General features: G+C 40.8%; 1 protein-coding gene, 1 long non-coding RNA gene and 1 pseudogene across 2 annotated transcripts; 2 read left to right on the forward strand and 1 right to left on the reverse strand.

Moving 5' to 3' along the window:
- The first annotated feature begins 3,098 nt into the window (after window positions 1-3,098).
- Window positions 3,099-3,512, forward strand: LOC139783786 (uncharacterized). Its single transcript, XR_011721377.1, has 2 exons — window positions 3,099-3,283; window positions 3,340-3,512. It is a non-coding gene; the product is annotated as an uncharacterized lncRNA (long non-coding RNA).
- A 1,870-nt stretch (window positions 3,513-5,382) lies between these two features.
- LOC139783789 (uncharacterized) lies at window positions 5,383-6,012 on the reverse strand. The gene has a single exon (XM_071722955.1). The coding sequence runs from the start codon at window positions 6,010-6,012 to the stop codon at window positions 5,383-5,385; it is 630 nt and encodes a 209-aa protein (XP_071579056.1).
- A 4,916-nt stretch (window positions 6,013-10,928) lies between these two features.
- Window positions 10,929-11,688, forward strand: LOC139783787 (uncharacterized; annotated as a pseudogene).
- The last annotated feature ends 1,471 nt before the right edge of the window (window positions 11,689-13,159 follow it).

Below are 13,159 nucleotides of genomic sequence, written 5' to 3' on the forward strand. Positions count from 1 at the left end.
TGAGCGACGAGCGGAGATTCGTTCGTGTTCGTCGTCAGTGACGGGTCTCTCATTGAGTCGTGTTCGATCGCTACTTTTCTTGTAACACGAGTCGAGTCACGTAATACGATTTACATTCGTTATTAGATTAATAACGTTATTCAGATTGTTACACAAACCGAGAGTTCTTATTATCGTCAACCAAGCCTTCGGCTCGGGCGGCAAACTTCACACTCGTCTGAAAAAGCTTTCGCCCCGAGGTGCACACGATATTTTTCACAATACCTTTACGGAAAGTTCGACTTCCATGCCTAGAGAGAGGCGAGAGTGGTCAATTTCACGCCAAGGCGGCATAGCGGCGGAAAGTAACCACTTTCCTCCCTGTTTAGCGGGTGGAAAGTGGTCTTTTCCGCCCTAGGGAGGAAAGTGGTTACTTTCCGCCCGCTATGCCGCCTTGGCGTGAAATTGACCGCTTTCGCCCCTCTCTACAGGCATGGAAAGTTGAACTTTCGTGGAGGTGTTGTGAAAAGACTTTATAAAGACTATAGTCTCTTCCCTACATATTCGTTCGAAATATATATCTTATAAATTGGTGCAAGTAAACAAGCAATATATATATATATATATATATATATACAGGGTGTATCAGAATGTTTGGTACTTTTTTCATATTTAGATAGAGCGAGCCAAACTGAGTCGAAAAGTCATGTACCATTTTACAATTTTCGCAATAGTTGATGAGTTATTAATGATTAAAAATCACCGTATTGGCCCGGCCCACCGCCAAATCCAAGCGCGCGGCGAGATGCGGCCGCCCCGCGGTCGGCGCGCGGGCAGTTGTTTACTTCAAGCGGCACGAGCGGCGCGTAACGCCGGGCCCCCGTCCTGAGCGATGATAGTTTCTCGCCTTTTTTAAATAGAAATAAAATTTTCTAACAACATAGAAAAATTTTTTGTGCGTACTTATGTACATACGTGTGTACATGCATACACAGTAAAATATCAATTGTACTGCTTAAAAAAGCGATTACTCAATTTACTTTTTTTCTGTTTGTAAGTAACGGTTGTCTTTAAGAAAGAATATTTTCTTGATAATAGTCTTAAAATGTACAAATTTTAGAAAGAGTCTTTATCATGTACTCGAAAGAAGAATTTATACTCCTTCAAAGAACATAATAAAATTTTATTAAGAAAAGTCAAAATAATAAATAAAGTAATATGAGGACTCTCGAGATTAAAATAGGAGAAGTCAGGCTATGAGGGTCAGACGCAGATCACAGTGCGTAATATCAGAAATAACTGACTTATTCGTCGTTTTAAATACATTACATCGATCCGTACGTTTCGGCTCAGCTTTGAGCCATCTTCAGCGGTAGTTACAGAAGTTAAGTTACACGTTCTCCGTACTGTATGGTGAGTTTACTGATTCAAAGTATCAGAAACATAGACTAATTGATCCATATCTGTAAATTTGTTCAATTAATGTTGAGATATTAAAAAGATCTCTTAGGAAACTCACCATTCGGTCTGAAAAACGTGGAATACAGAGCCATGTCATAATGAATACTCTCTGCGAGAAGACTTGACGATCTGTCGACCACGACAACACAATGATATGAAAGGTCTTGCAAGAAGAGGCATGTCGTAGGTCACACACCGGCGAGGATTATAACATAGCATGATTTGACACCGTCTCAAAATGACACGGATTTTTTGCATCATGCATATGTCACGGTTTTGAGCAAATTGTAATCCATGCTCATGAATTTGGTCGTTGGCAAATCGGGGTTTTACTATTGGTACATGCAATATTGTGACGGTGTCAAATCGTGCTTTGTTATAATCCTCGCCGATGTGTTGACCTACGACATGCCTCTTCTTGCAAGACCTTTCATATCATTGTGTGTCGTGTCGACAAGATCGTCAAGTCTTCTCGCAGAGAGTATTCATTATGTACATGGCTCTGTATTCCACGTTTTCAGACCGAATGGTGAGTTTCCTAAGGGATCTTTTTAATATCTCAACATATTATTTGAACAAATTTACAGATATGGATCAATTGATCTATGTTTCTGATACTTTGAATCAGTAAACTCACCATACGGTACGGAGAACGTGTAACTTAACTTGTGTAACTACCGCTGAAGATGGCTCAAAGCTGAGCCGAAACGTACGGATCGATGTAATGTATCAAAACGACGAATAAATCAGTTATTTCTGATATTACCCCTTATGAAAAAAAACTATTGACAGCGAATTAACTATTGGACTTTCAATAGTTAACTATTAAATTTGAATAGTACGTACTATTCAAATCTAATAGTTATCCAATTGTTAATTCGCTCTCAATAGTTTTTCAATAGTTTTTTTTCATAAGGGACGCACTGTGATCTGCGTCTGACCCTCATAGCCTTGACTTCTCCTATCAAAATAATTAGCAAATCGAATTTTTGTTTTAATTTTATATTCTTAACTGAAAAACTGAATAATTAGAATTTAGAATATTATTTATTTTAAGTAATATTATCAAGAAAACATTTTTGTAAAGATCATCGTTACTTAAAGGAAGAGAAAATTGAGTAATTGGTTTTTTTAGCACTAGAATGATATTTTTTTGCGTGTGCGTATACGGCCGTTTTGCTATTTAATATCATCATAAAAATTCTACCAAATTAAATTATATCTCAAAGAAAAGAAATTATTATTATGTCCAGATACTTATAATTCATCGAATTATTATTAAGCTATAATTGAAAATGCAGAATTAAAATTATGTCTAGACAAAATATTAATTCTGAATTTATTTTATGTTATGACATAAAAATTTTTCGGGAATTAAATTATGTACATAATTGTAATTCACGAATTTTACTTATGTACACAATTTTGATTCTTAAATTTTTATTACGTACATAATTGTAATTCTCGAATTACTCTTTTTCTTTTAGTAAGTAACGGTTATCTTTAACAAAGAATATTTTCTTGATATAATCTTAAAATGTACTTATCACAAATTTTAGAAAAAATCTTTGTCATGTACTTTGTCATGTACTTTGTATGAAAAAAAGATTTATACTCCTTCAAAGAACATTATAAAATATTATCAAAGAAAAGTCAAAATAATAAGTAAATCGAATTTTTGTTTTAATTTTATATTCTTAATTGAAGAATTAAACAATTAGATGCCTCTTCTTGCAAGACCTTTCATATCATTGTGAGTCGTGTCGACAAGATCGTCAAGTCTTCTCCCAGAGAGTATTCATTATGTACATGGCTCTGTATTCCACGTTATTCAGACCGAATGGTGAGTTTCCTAAGGAATCTTTTTAATATCTCAACATTAATTGAACAAATTTACAGATATGGATCAATTGGTCTATGTTTCTGATACTTTGAATCAGTAAACTCACCATACGGTACGGAGAACGTGTAACTTAATTTCTGTAACTGCCGCTGAAGATGGCTCAAAACTGAGCCGAAACGTACAGATCGATGTAATGTATCAAAACGACGAATAAATCAGTTATTTCTGATATTACGCACTGTGATCTGCGTCTGACCCTCATAGCCTTGACTTCTCCTATTTTAATCTCGAGGGTCCTCATATTACTTTATTTATTATTTTGACTTTTCTTTAATAAAATTTTATTATGTTCTTTGAAGGAGTATAAATTCTTCTTTCGAGTACATGATAAAGACTCTTTCTAAAATTTGTACATTTTAAGACTATTATCAAGAAAATATTCTTTCTTAAAGACAACCGTTACTTACTAACAGAAAAAAAAGTAAATTGAGTAATCGCTTTTTTAAGCAATACAATTGATATTTTACTGTGTATGCATGTACACACGTATGTACATAAGTACGCACAAAAAATTTTTCTATGTTGTTAGAAAATTTTATTTCTATTTAAAAAAGGCGAGAAACTATCATCGCTCAGGACGGGGGCCCGGCGTTACGCGCCGCTCGTGCCGCTTGAAGTAAACAACTGCCCGCGCGTCGACCGCGAAGCGGCCGCATCTCGCCGCGCGCTTGGATTTGGCGGTGGGCCGGGCCAATACGGCGATTTTTAATCATTAATAACTCATCAACTATTGCGAAAATTGCAAAATGGTATATGACTTTTCGACTCAGTTTGGCTCGCTCTATCTAAATATGAAAAAAGTACCAAACATTCTGATACACCCTGTATATATAAGGGGTAAAAACCATAGTGGTGTAAGTCAAATTTTTTAAATATATATATATATTTTTTTTTTTGTTTCGGAGGAGGAGAGAAAATGCCTCGCGCATTCTACCGAATGCCGGCCCTCGGGATATGTGGGATTTGCACCCACTAAAAACTCTCCCCCTAACAATCAGCACGCTGGACAACAGTTACGTCACGCGGGAGACTCGAGGTATTACTTCACGAGACGCAACAGTCCTCACGCAGAGGCGACAGAAAACGTAAACCAGAGACAAGGATCACACGTTGGATCAGGACAGGGATGCCAAGAAACCCCAGGGGATGACTCTCTAGTCGAATGTCTGACACAAGTGTCAGCATTCGACCGCCTCGGAGAACCCTCATGATAGCAGCCGCGGGCAGTCATATCATAGAGGGCTCTCTTCATTGGCTGCGAGGCCATTCCCCAGGGAGTCAGACACCCCCAAGGAGAGAACGTGTACATTCACAGACGTACACGTACTAGACCAACAGGAAACCCTCTACCCGGAGAGGGGTTCCACACTTAATCAAATCCACGAGTTCTAGAACTCGTTAACATGTAGGACATAAATCCATCACCAACATATAACGGACCCCAACTGAGATCCGCATCACGGGCCGTGTAAAACGCAGCACACGGCATATAGTAAGTATCGCGCCCCACCCCCACCCATCCCCACCCCCCAGAGGGGGGAGGAGGGAGGGGGGAGGCGCGAAAAAAGTAAGAACTTCGAAAAAAACCCCATCGCAGGCCAAGGAGACCCCAGAGCGACGACCAACCGCGACCCGCAGCCGCAACGGGGCATCCGGCACCCGTTGTCTAGCAACGGGTCCGGAGCCCCGCGAACAGCGGTGAGCGGCAGGCCACGGCCGACCGACCCCCAGAGAACCCCCAGCCAACGCGACAGAGCCCCGGAGACGAATGATACGTCAGCATTACAATGTAGGGCCACCCGACAACCCCACAGACGCAGCCAGACGCCGACCCCCGCCAAGCCACCCACCCCCCAGGGATCCGGGGGGGTCGCATCTAGGCGACACGCCGGACCCCAGGAGGAGGGAGAGCCCGCCGCCGGCTAGCGCCAAACCGCCCCGGAAGGAGTAGGCAACCCCGCGCCGCAGCATCTAAATGTTCCACAACTTGGAAAACGCAGCATAATAAGATCTACGCAACAGCCGCAGCAACTCAGCCATCAGGTCCCGGATTCAGAAGAGCCTCCTGTCTTCTGCGCCCATCCTCCTCTTTGCGTTGGAGGACTCTTTTCGGCAAAGACCGAGAACGCATTCCAAGCCTTCCTCGTTGAACATATTGATCTTATAACGTTCGACAGGGAGAGATCTTGACCTACCACCGCGATCAGCTCCCCCCGTTCGAGGCCCCAGAAGCCACAGACAGCCAGAGTGTGTTCCGGTGTATCTTCTTCTGTATTACAATAGCGACACACTGGTGTGTCTTCCTTTTTAATACGATGCAAATAGGCTCCAAATAGGCCAAAGCATCCGTGGCCTGTCAGGAATTGCGTAATCCTGAAGGTCAGAAATCCCGATCCTCGATCCAACCAATCTTCAAAATGTGGACTAATTGCTTCCCTCGTTCTTCTTCCGGGGAGACGTGGGTCACGGATATAAGCGCCCCACCGCCTCCTCAGTTCCTCCCACTCTTCCAGACGCACCGCCGCAGCTGAAACATCGTTATATGTGCCTTCCTCCTTCATGTTCCGTAAACGGAGGTACGTTCGTCTCATATATTCCGCGTATAGATGGATAGGCGGAATACGGGCCAACAGCGTAGCAGCCTCGTACGAAACCGTACGATATGCCATGGTGGTGCGAAGCGCCGCAAGCCGGAGTGCGCTGCGCAGTATCCTCTGTTTATTTTCAGATTTCAAGAACTCTTCGCTCCAGATGGGAGACGCATAGAGAGCAATGGAAGTACATATAGTGTAATATAGTCTTCTCTTGGATTCGACTGGGCCTCTGAGATTCGGCAGAATCCCGCATAGCGCACGACTCACTCTCGTAATTTTTGATGCGATATATTTCATATGGGTATTAAAAGCCCACCTTTTGTCAATGTAGACTCCGAGATATTTCATGCTGTACGAGATTTTAATTTTGAATCCATCGTATACAAAACTTGAGTCACGGGGACAGTTTCCAAAGTAAACGGCTTCGGATTTAGCCCAGGAGACCGCTAGACCAAGTTATCGAATATTCACCATCATATCATCCAAACACTCAGTTGCCAAAGCGCACGCGGAATCGAAGTCTTCCTCCGCAACAATCAGAAGGGTGTCATCCGCATAACATACGATATGGCAATCCCAATAAAGTATAGTCTTGAGAACCTGGTCAAAACCCAAATTCCATAATAGGGGGCCCAACACAGAGCCCTGTGGGACCCCCCTGTTCACCCATCTGGTGCGGCGGGTACCGTCTGAAGTCATGTATCTGATTTTACGATTTCTTAGGTAATCCTCGATTATTCGTCGCAGGTATGGAGGAACGTTCCTGTTACGAAGAGCCCCTCTTATACTGGAATGCCGAATGGAATTAAAAGCGTTTTCGATGTCGATGGAAATGGCCAGAGCTACCTTACCATTTTCCCGAGCCTCAGTCACAATGTTCTTCACCAGGAAGAGCGCGTCGGTTGTTGAACGCATTCTCCGAAAGCCGAACTGATTCTCGGAAAGATTGTAAGCTGAGTTTCCCTCCAAGTGAGCCTCAAGTCGGTTCGCGATAACGCGCTCAAAAGTTTTCCCTATTTCATTAAGGAGACAAATAGGTCTTGCTTTAGGTATCTCGCCAGGTGGTGGGGCGTCTCCTTTAGGGATTAACACCAGGTCTGCAGTTTTCCAACTAGGTGGAAAAATTCCAGCCTGCATATAAATATTGAAGCTCGTCGCAACCCGGTGAACCATGGCAGGCGGTAGCATCTTCAAGGCGGTTGCCTTGAAACCATCCGGTCCAAGCGCCGTACTACTAGATTTCTTGGCAGCGATGGCCTCAGAGACTTCATCGGGGGTGATCTCAGTCCGGCTCTCCTCACAATCCCCCAAGTTGACCTGCATCAGTTCCCTACCAGGTGGAAACAGTTTGTCCAAAACGCGATTCAAAATGTCCGGTTCAAGAGTGGCGCTAATTCCAGAAGTGGGTTTCCGCAACTTCCCGAGAACCAACCTATAAGGAAGGCCCCACGGGTCCTCGTTCAATGTCGAAATTAATTCTTGCCATGCGGAAGATTTGGCCCTTCGGATCTCAAATTTTAACTCTTGGCTCGCAGAGATATAAGCGATTCTTTTAGCTTCCAACACTTCTGGTCTATCTCTACTACGACCACGAGTCCATGCTCGCCTAGCAATAATGGCCGTAGATCTCAGCCGCGCGATAGACTCATTCCACCAATACGATCTATCGGGTCTACAAGGGCGTGATCGAGGGACAGCTGCACTACATGCATCCTGAATACAGTCTTGAATCCATTTGTCTGGTTTTACTCTGATCATGTGTTCCCTGTCAGTTGGGGTAACTGCGCATCTCCAAGCGATGGCCTCCTGGTATAATCCTACGTCCATCTTCCGAAAATTCCATCGGGGGGCAGAAGAGCAAGCAGAACGCCGTTGAGGTATGTCCGAAATTTGGAATGAAATATAGAAGTGATCAGACATGGATTCCATGTCTTCGCGTACTGTCCAATCCCAAATTCTACCCGACAGATTCGGAGAGGCCCAGGTCAGATCGATAATTGAACTTCCCTGGTGACTTGCAAAAGTGTGGCGATTTCCCACGTTCATAATCCTCAAGTCCAACTGGGAAGTCAACTCCTCCAAATATTCTCCCCTGCGATTATTGGTGTTTGATCCCCAAAGAACCGCATGGGCATTAAAGTCACCGAAAACCAAGATCTTGTTGTTGTGGGTGATACTCGAGCACATGTTAGATAGTTCCTCAAGAAAATCAGAGTAACCTTGGATGTCCACATTTGGTGAAATATAACAAGACAATACGAAGTAGTCCCCATATCTTATTAAAACGGAGTGTCGACCACGGGCCTCTAGAAATATATATGTATATATTGCTTGCTTGCTTGCTTGCACTAATTTATAAAATATTTAATTTCGAACGAATATGTGGCAAAGAGACTGAAAGAGACACATGCCTAAAATAATAAATAAGAAAATAACTTTTGCACGAAAGTACTATTTTATTCGTAATTTTAATAAATTTTTAATTAAAGAATAATACCTTAATAAAAATGCTTTTTTTAGATATCAACTTGTATAAAATTTGATAAGAAAAAATCGAATCCTTATATAATGTACTATTATAAATTTCAATTATTTACAAATATTTGATATATTAACAAGTAATCTTTGATATATATTTGTCAATATCAATCATGTCATAATTAATTTAATATATATATATATACACACACATACAATATTGCTTGCTTGCACTATATATAGTATATATTGCATGTTTAATACATTGTTTAATAAAAATAAAATATTTTAGATTTTATTTTATATTTTAAGATTTTTTAAATATGTAATAAATTATTTATGACATGATAATATCAACAAATATATATAAAATATTACTTGTTAATATATATTTCTATTTCTAAATAATTTTTAAATAATTAAAATTTATAATAGTTTAGATTATATCAGAATTAAATTTTTTTCTTATCAAATTTTATACAAGTTAATATTTTAAAAAAGCATTGTTATTAAGATGTTATTTTTTTATTAAAAATTTATTAAAATTACAAATAAAACTTGCGTGCAAAAGTTATTTTTTATTTTTTTTATTTTTATTAGTCATTCATTTTTTATCAACATTCGCCGAGTTATTGCGAAAAAACGAAAATTTTGGTTAGGTTTTTTGCATTTATCTCGTTTCGATTAATAGATAGCATTTTTTCGCTCCTGAGAAAGTTGTAGGGCTTGAAAAAACGAAGAAAATGAGCGGTGACTCGTTCCGATTCGTCAATTTTGGTTCCCCCTCCCCCCCCCCTCAAAAAGCACTGGGTCTCATGATACGACAACTCAAAAATAAGCTTTTCTAAACACCCCCAACACGCCTAAAAAGGAATAAAAAAGTTCGCATCACTTTAGACCTCAAATGTCTAATTTGACTGGCCTATTAAATAAAAACAATATTTATTAATTATTCTTTTGTAACATTAGCTTCGACATATTAAAAATTATTTAAACAGTGGATATATATTCCATTGATATCGGAGTACCCACTGAGACTTGTCTCAAATTCTTCAAGTATCTGCGCATATTAATAATTACAATCATGTAATCGTAACAATTCGTTTAATGAACCAGTAGTGAAGCTTTTTTTTTTGTAAAATTATTAAGTCAATAAAGGCATACATTCTTAGGTATTATTATTTGATAATACTTAATTTCCGATTTTATTTAAACGCTAAAATTTTTTCTTATATTATTAACATTGCAATCAAATCTATTATACTCTTCAGAGTAAATTTAAAAATAAAAATTTTTCACAAATTTTTCTTTCAGTATATTTTATGTCAAAATAATGCGAAAATGTGTTGACACCCTTTATTTCACATGTATCCCGTTACATAACAAAACATTTAACGATTCTTGCCTGAGAGAAAGTCACAACAAAAATTGTAGGAGTGTAATGTTGCGAAATTTCACATATTGTGAAAACTTGCCGATAGATAGAATAGATACCGTATACGTTATTGGATTAATTCGCGTATCGAATAATTCCAAAAAAGTCAGTATATATGTTAGCGAGATGTTAAACGAAGCGATATCACAGATAGAAATTTAGTATCGATGAAAGGGAGATGCATAGCGGAGATTAAATTGATTTTCACCTCCTTCGCGACATTATACAGTCCGAGTTGTTATTTCGCGCGAAGGGAAGGGACTATTCATAATCTTTGGAGATAAATGTAAATGTTCCGATTGCCTATTCGTGCGCTGACGAAGGCGCATGCCGACAATCGCCCGCGGGCAGAAATTTCAAACGTAGGGTCGGTGCACCATTTGTGGCCACTTTAAGGATTTTTGACGAAATAAATGCGTTTTAATTACATTCTTTTTGTTATGTAACGCTTTTAACTACCTTAATATATTCTTAAGAATCTTTTAGATAAGAAACTTATGATCGACAAACAAATAAACCGCTCAGTGAGCGGTCGTGCTTCTGGATTCACCCAATGGTCGCGTTCAGCAGATCAAGCCGCTCAGTAGCAGTCGAACGTGATTAGCTCTTACTTTTAAAACCAACCAATCAACGCAGAGTGTTGATAAGACGAACTCAACAGTTGCACAACAGTTGTGTCTGCTGAACGCGCCCAATGACAGCGTTTCATCAGAGAGATTCGAAATTCGAAATGACGGAGTCTCCGGATACAAGTTCGGCCGCTAAAATCTGTGAATTGTAAGTACAACGTTTTACATCGAAGGTTTAATTGTGATGTAATATGCAAGAAGCATCTGTACAAAACTGCAAAATTACAACAAGCTGAGATCTCGTGGAGCTCGAGTGTTGCGACTGGTCGCAATGTGGCCTAGGCTTTTGCGGGGTCGAGTGTTACAAGTCGGACGCGCACACGGATTGCTCCAAGAGCGGCGAGAGCTTGTACAGGCAGTGGGTCGAGGAGGAGCTCAAGTCTCAGGAGAACGATGAGCAAAAAATGATGGAGATCCTTAAGAGGGTATATGAGGCGGACCTGGGAGATGACATCTTAGAAGATAATTCGGACGAGGGGAGCACCAGAGCGGCGAGGATTATCCGTTGGATTAAGACTTCAAACGATGTGCAAGAGGTAATTAAGGACAGACGTGTTGGAAATTTTCAAATTTGTGATTTGATCAATGCTCGTTCTTACGAATGTATATCTTTCAGCTTCTCGACTTGGAAACCAGATTGCAGATACGCTTACGCATATATTGCTCTTTACTACATTGGAGATTATTTAAATTGTACCGAGGAGGCTGCCCATGTTTTTCTGACTATCTGTGAAAATATGAAGGATAATAAAAAAATGCGGACTCGGCAATTGAATCCGTTATAGAAAACATAAAAAGCGTTAGTAGCTTGTACACCTATACATTAACATAAATGTGTACATTATAATATATTATTATTAAATATATACTTAGGTTGATTGGTTGCCACAAGATGTACAAACTTTAGCGGCGTTAAGAGAAGCTGGCGTTTCCATTTTGCAAGGACCAGGGGCCGAAATGAAAACCGTTTATACGTCCGCGGCACTCTCCGAGCTCCACCGATTGCTAACAGCAGCGAAGAAAGAAATTTTAACCTGCAAGAGGAACAATCAAGAATTCACAAAGAGATTTTCGCAGAGACATAGCGACGACCCAAGCCTGTCGAGAAAGAGTATACTTCTGTGCTTGAAGAAGCTGGAATATTATTTATCATGGGTAAAAAGCGCCGGGACAGAAGTCTTGTAAATGCAAAGTTATTTATTGATATACTGTATTGATATACATTATGCTGTCATTTATTAAAATAAAAAATAATATTCTATTAATATGTCATTTAAATTAATGACTCTATCTCTAATTCTTCTCCCTACGTTTCTTTCTTTCTTTTCCTCTACGCACCGTTAATCCCGCGAGAGTGAGGAACACGATCAAAGCGCGTGCCGCTGAGAGTTCAAACGAGAATTCGTAGCGCATCGGTGTGCTGTGAATGAACGTACGTCTTGAGCGAAGACGTGTACATATGCCGGCGTTACGTGTGTATGCATACGTTTCTCGGTGTAGCCAGTCAAGGAGTATCCGATGGTGTCGCTTGATAATTAGCTCGCGAGCCTAGGAGTCTCGATGATCGCGAGAATCGTCCTCGCGATCGCTCTTTTTTTCCTCTTTTTTTTTACGTCAGCCTTGCTTTTACGCTACGGGTGTGTATGTGTGTATATGTGTACGTGTATTAGTTTTAATCTTTCTCCTTCCTTCTGATTTACGTTTCTATCTCAATCGTCAGTTGACTTAATTGTACACGATATAGCTATATTATACAAAATATGCAGTTCAAAAATATCCGACGCCACGGACCTTTTGAACCATAAAATGCTCACGCACTCCCACGTTATTACTAAAATCATTTTAAATAGGTGGCAAAGAAAAAGGTGGGAAAGGGAGGCGGATCGGGGTGGCCGAGCGAAGGAGCGGAGGCGGGGGTGAGGGGAGGAAAAGGAGGAGGAGGAGGAGAAACCCGATCGCGGCGACGGCACCGGGTAATTATGCGGGGAAGAGACAGGTCGTGGCGAGGGGTTGGGCTGTGGAGATCAGATGGTCGGTGGCGAACGGACTGACTGCATCGATTGTTGCTGTACGGAGATCCCCGGCGGACCAACAGCATCTGCCCTGTGTTCTGCTGCTGCTGTTGGAGCTGTTGCTGCTGCTGTTGGCGCTGTTGAAGCTGTTGCTGTTGGAGCTGTTGCTGTTGGAGCTGTTGCTGTTGGAGCTGTTGCTGTTGGAGCTGTTGCTGCTGCTGTTGGCGCTGTTGGAGCTGTTGCTGTTGGAGCTGTTGCTGTTGCTGTTGGAGCTGTTGCAGCTGCTGTTGAAGCTGTTGCTGCTGCTGTTGGCGCTGTTGGAGCTGTTGCTTCTGCTGTTGGAGCTGTTGCTGCTGCTGTTGGCACTGTTGGGGCTGTTGCTGTTGGAGCTGATGCCGCAGCTGTTGGAGCTGTTGCTGCTGCTGTTGGATCTGTTGCTGCTGCTGTTGGAGCTGTTGCTGCTGCTGTTGGTGCTGTTGCCGCTGCTGTTGCAACCGCATTATTATTTGCTGGCGTTTCAATTGTTGCTGGCGTTGAAACATATTTATTTATTTATTAACAGCGCATTTATTAAGTCTATTTATTAAGAAGATCACAGAGTGGTCAAATCTGTGTAATAATATGGATACATTATATATATATATTATATATATATTTTTTTTTAAGTG

The sequence above is a fragment of the Temnothorax nylanderi genome, unplaced genomic scaffold (assembly GCF_030848795.1).
Source record: "Temnothorax nylanderi isolate EJ_2023f unplaced genomic scaffold, tnyl_v1.0 TNYL_tig0540_pilon, whole genome shotgun sequence".
Lineage (NCBI taxonomy): Eukaryota > Metazoa > Arthropoda > Insecta > Hymenoptera > Formicidae > Temnothorax > Temnothorax nylanderi.

What these genes read in the sequence shown, in the direction of transcription:
- LOC139783789 (XM_071722955.1), bottom strand. Translation starts at nt 6,012, where the DNA reads ATGGCATATCGTACGGTTTCGTACGAGGCTGCTACGCTGTTGGCCCGT.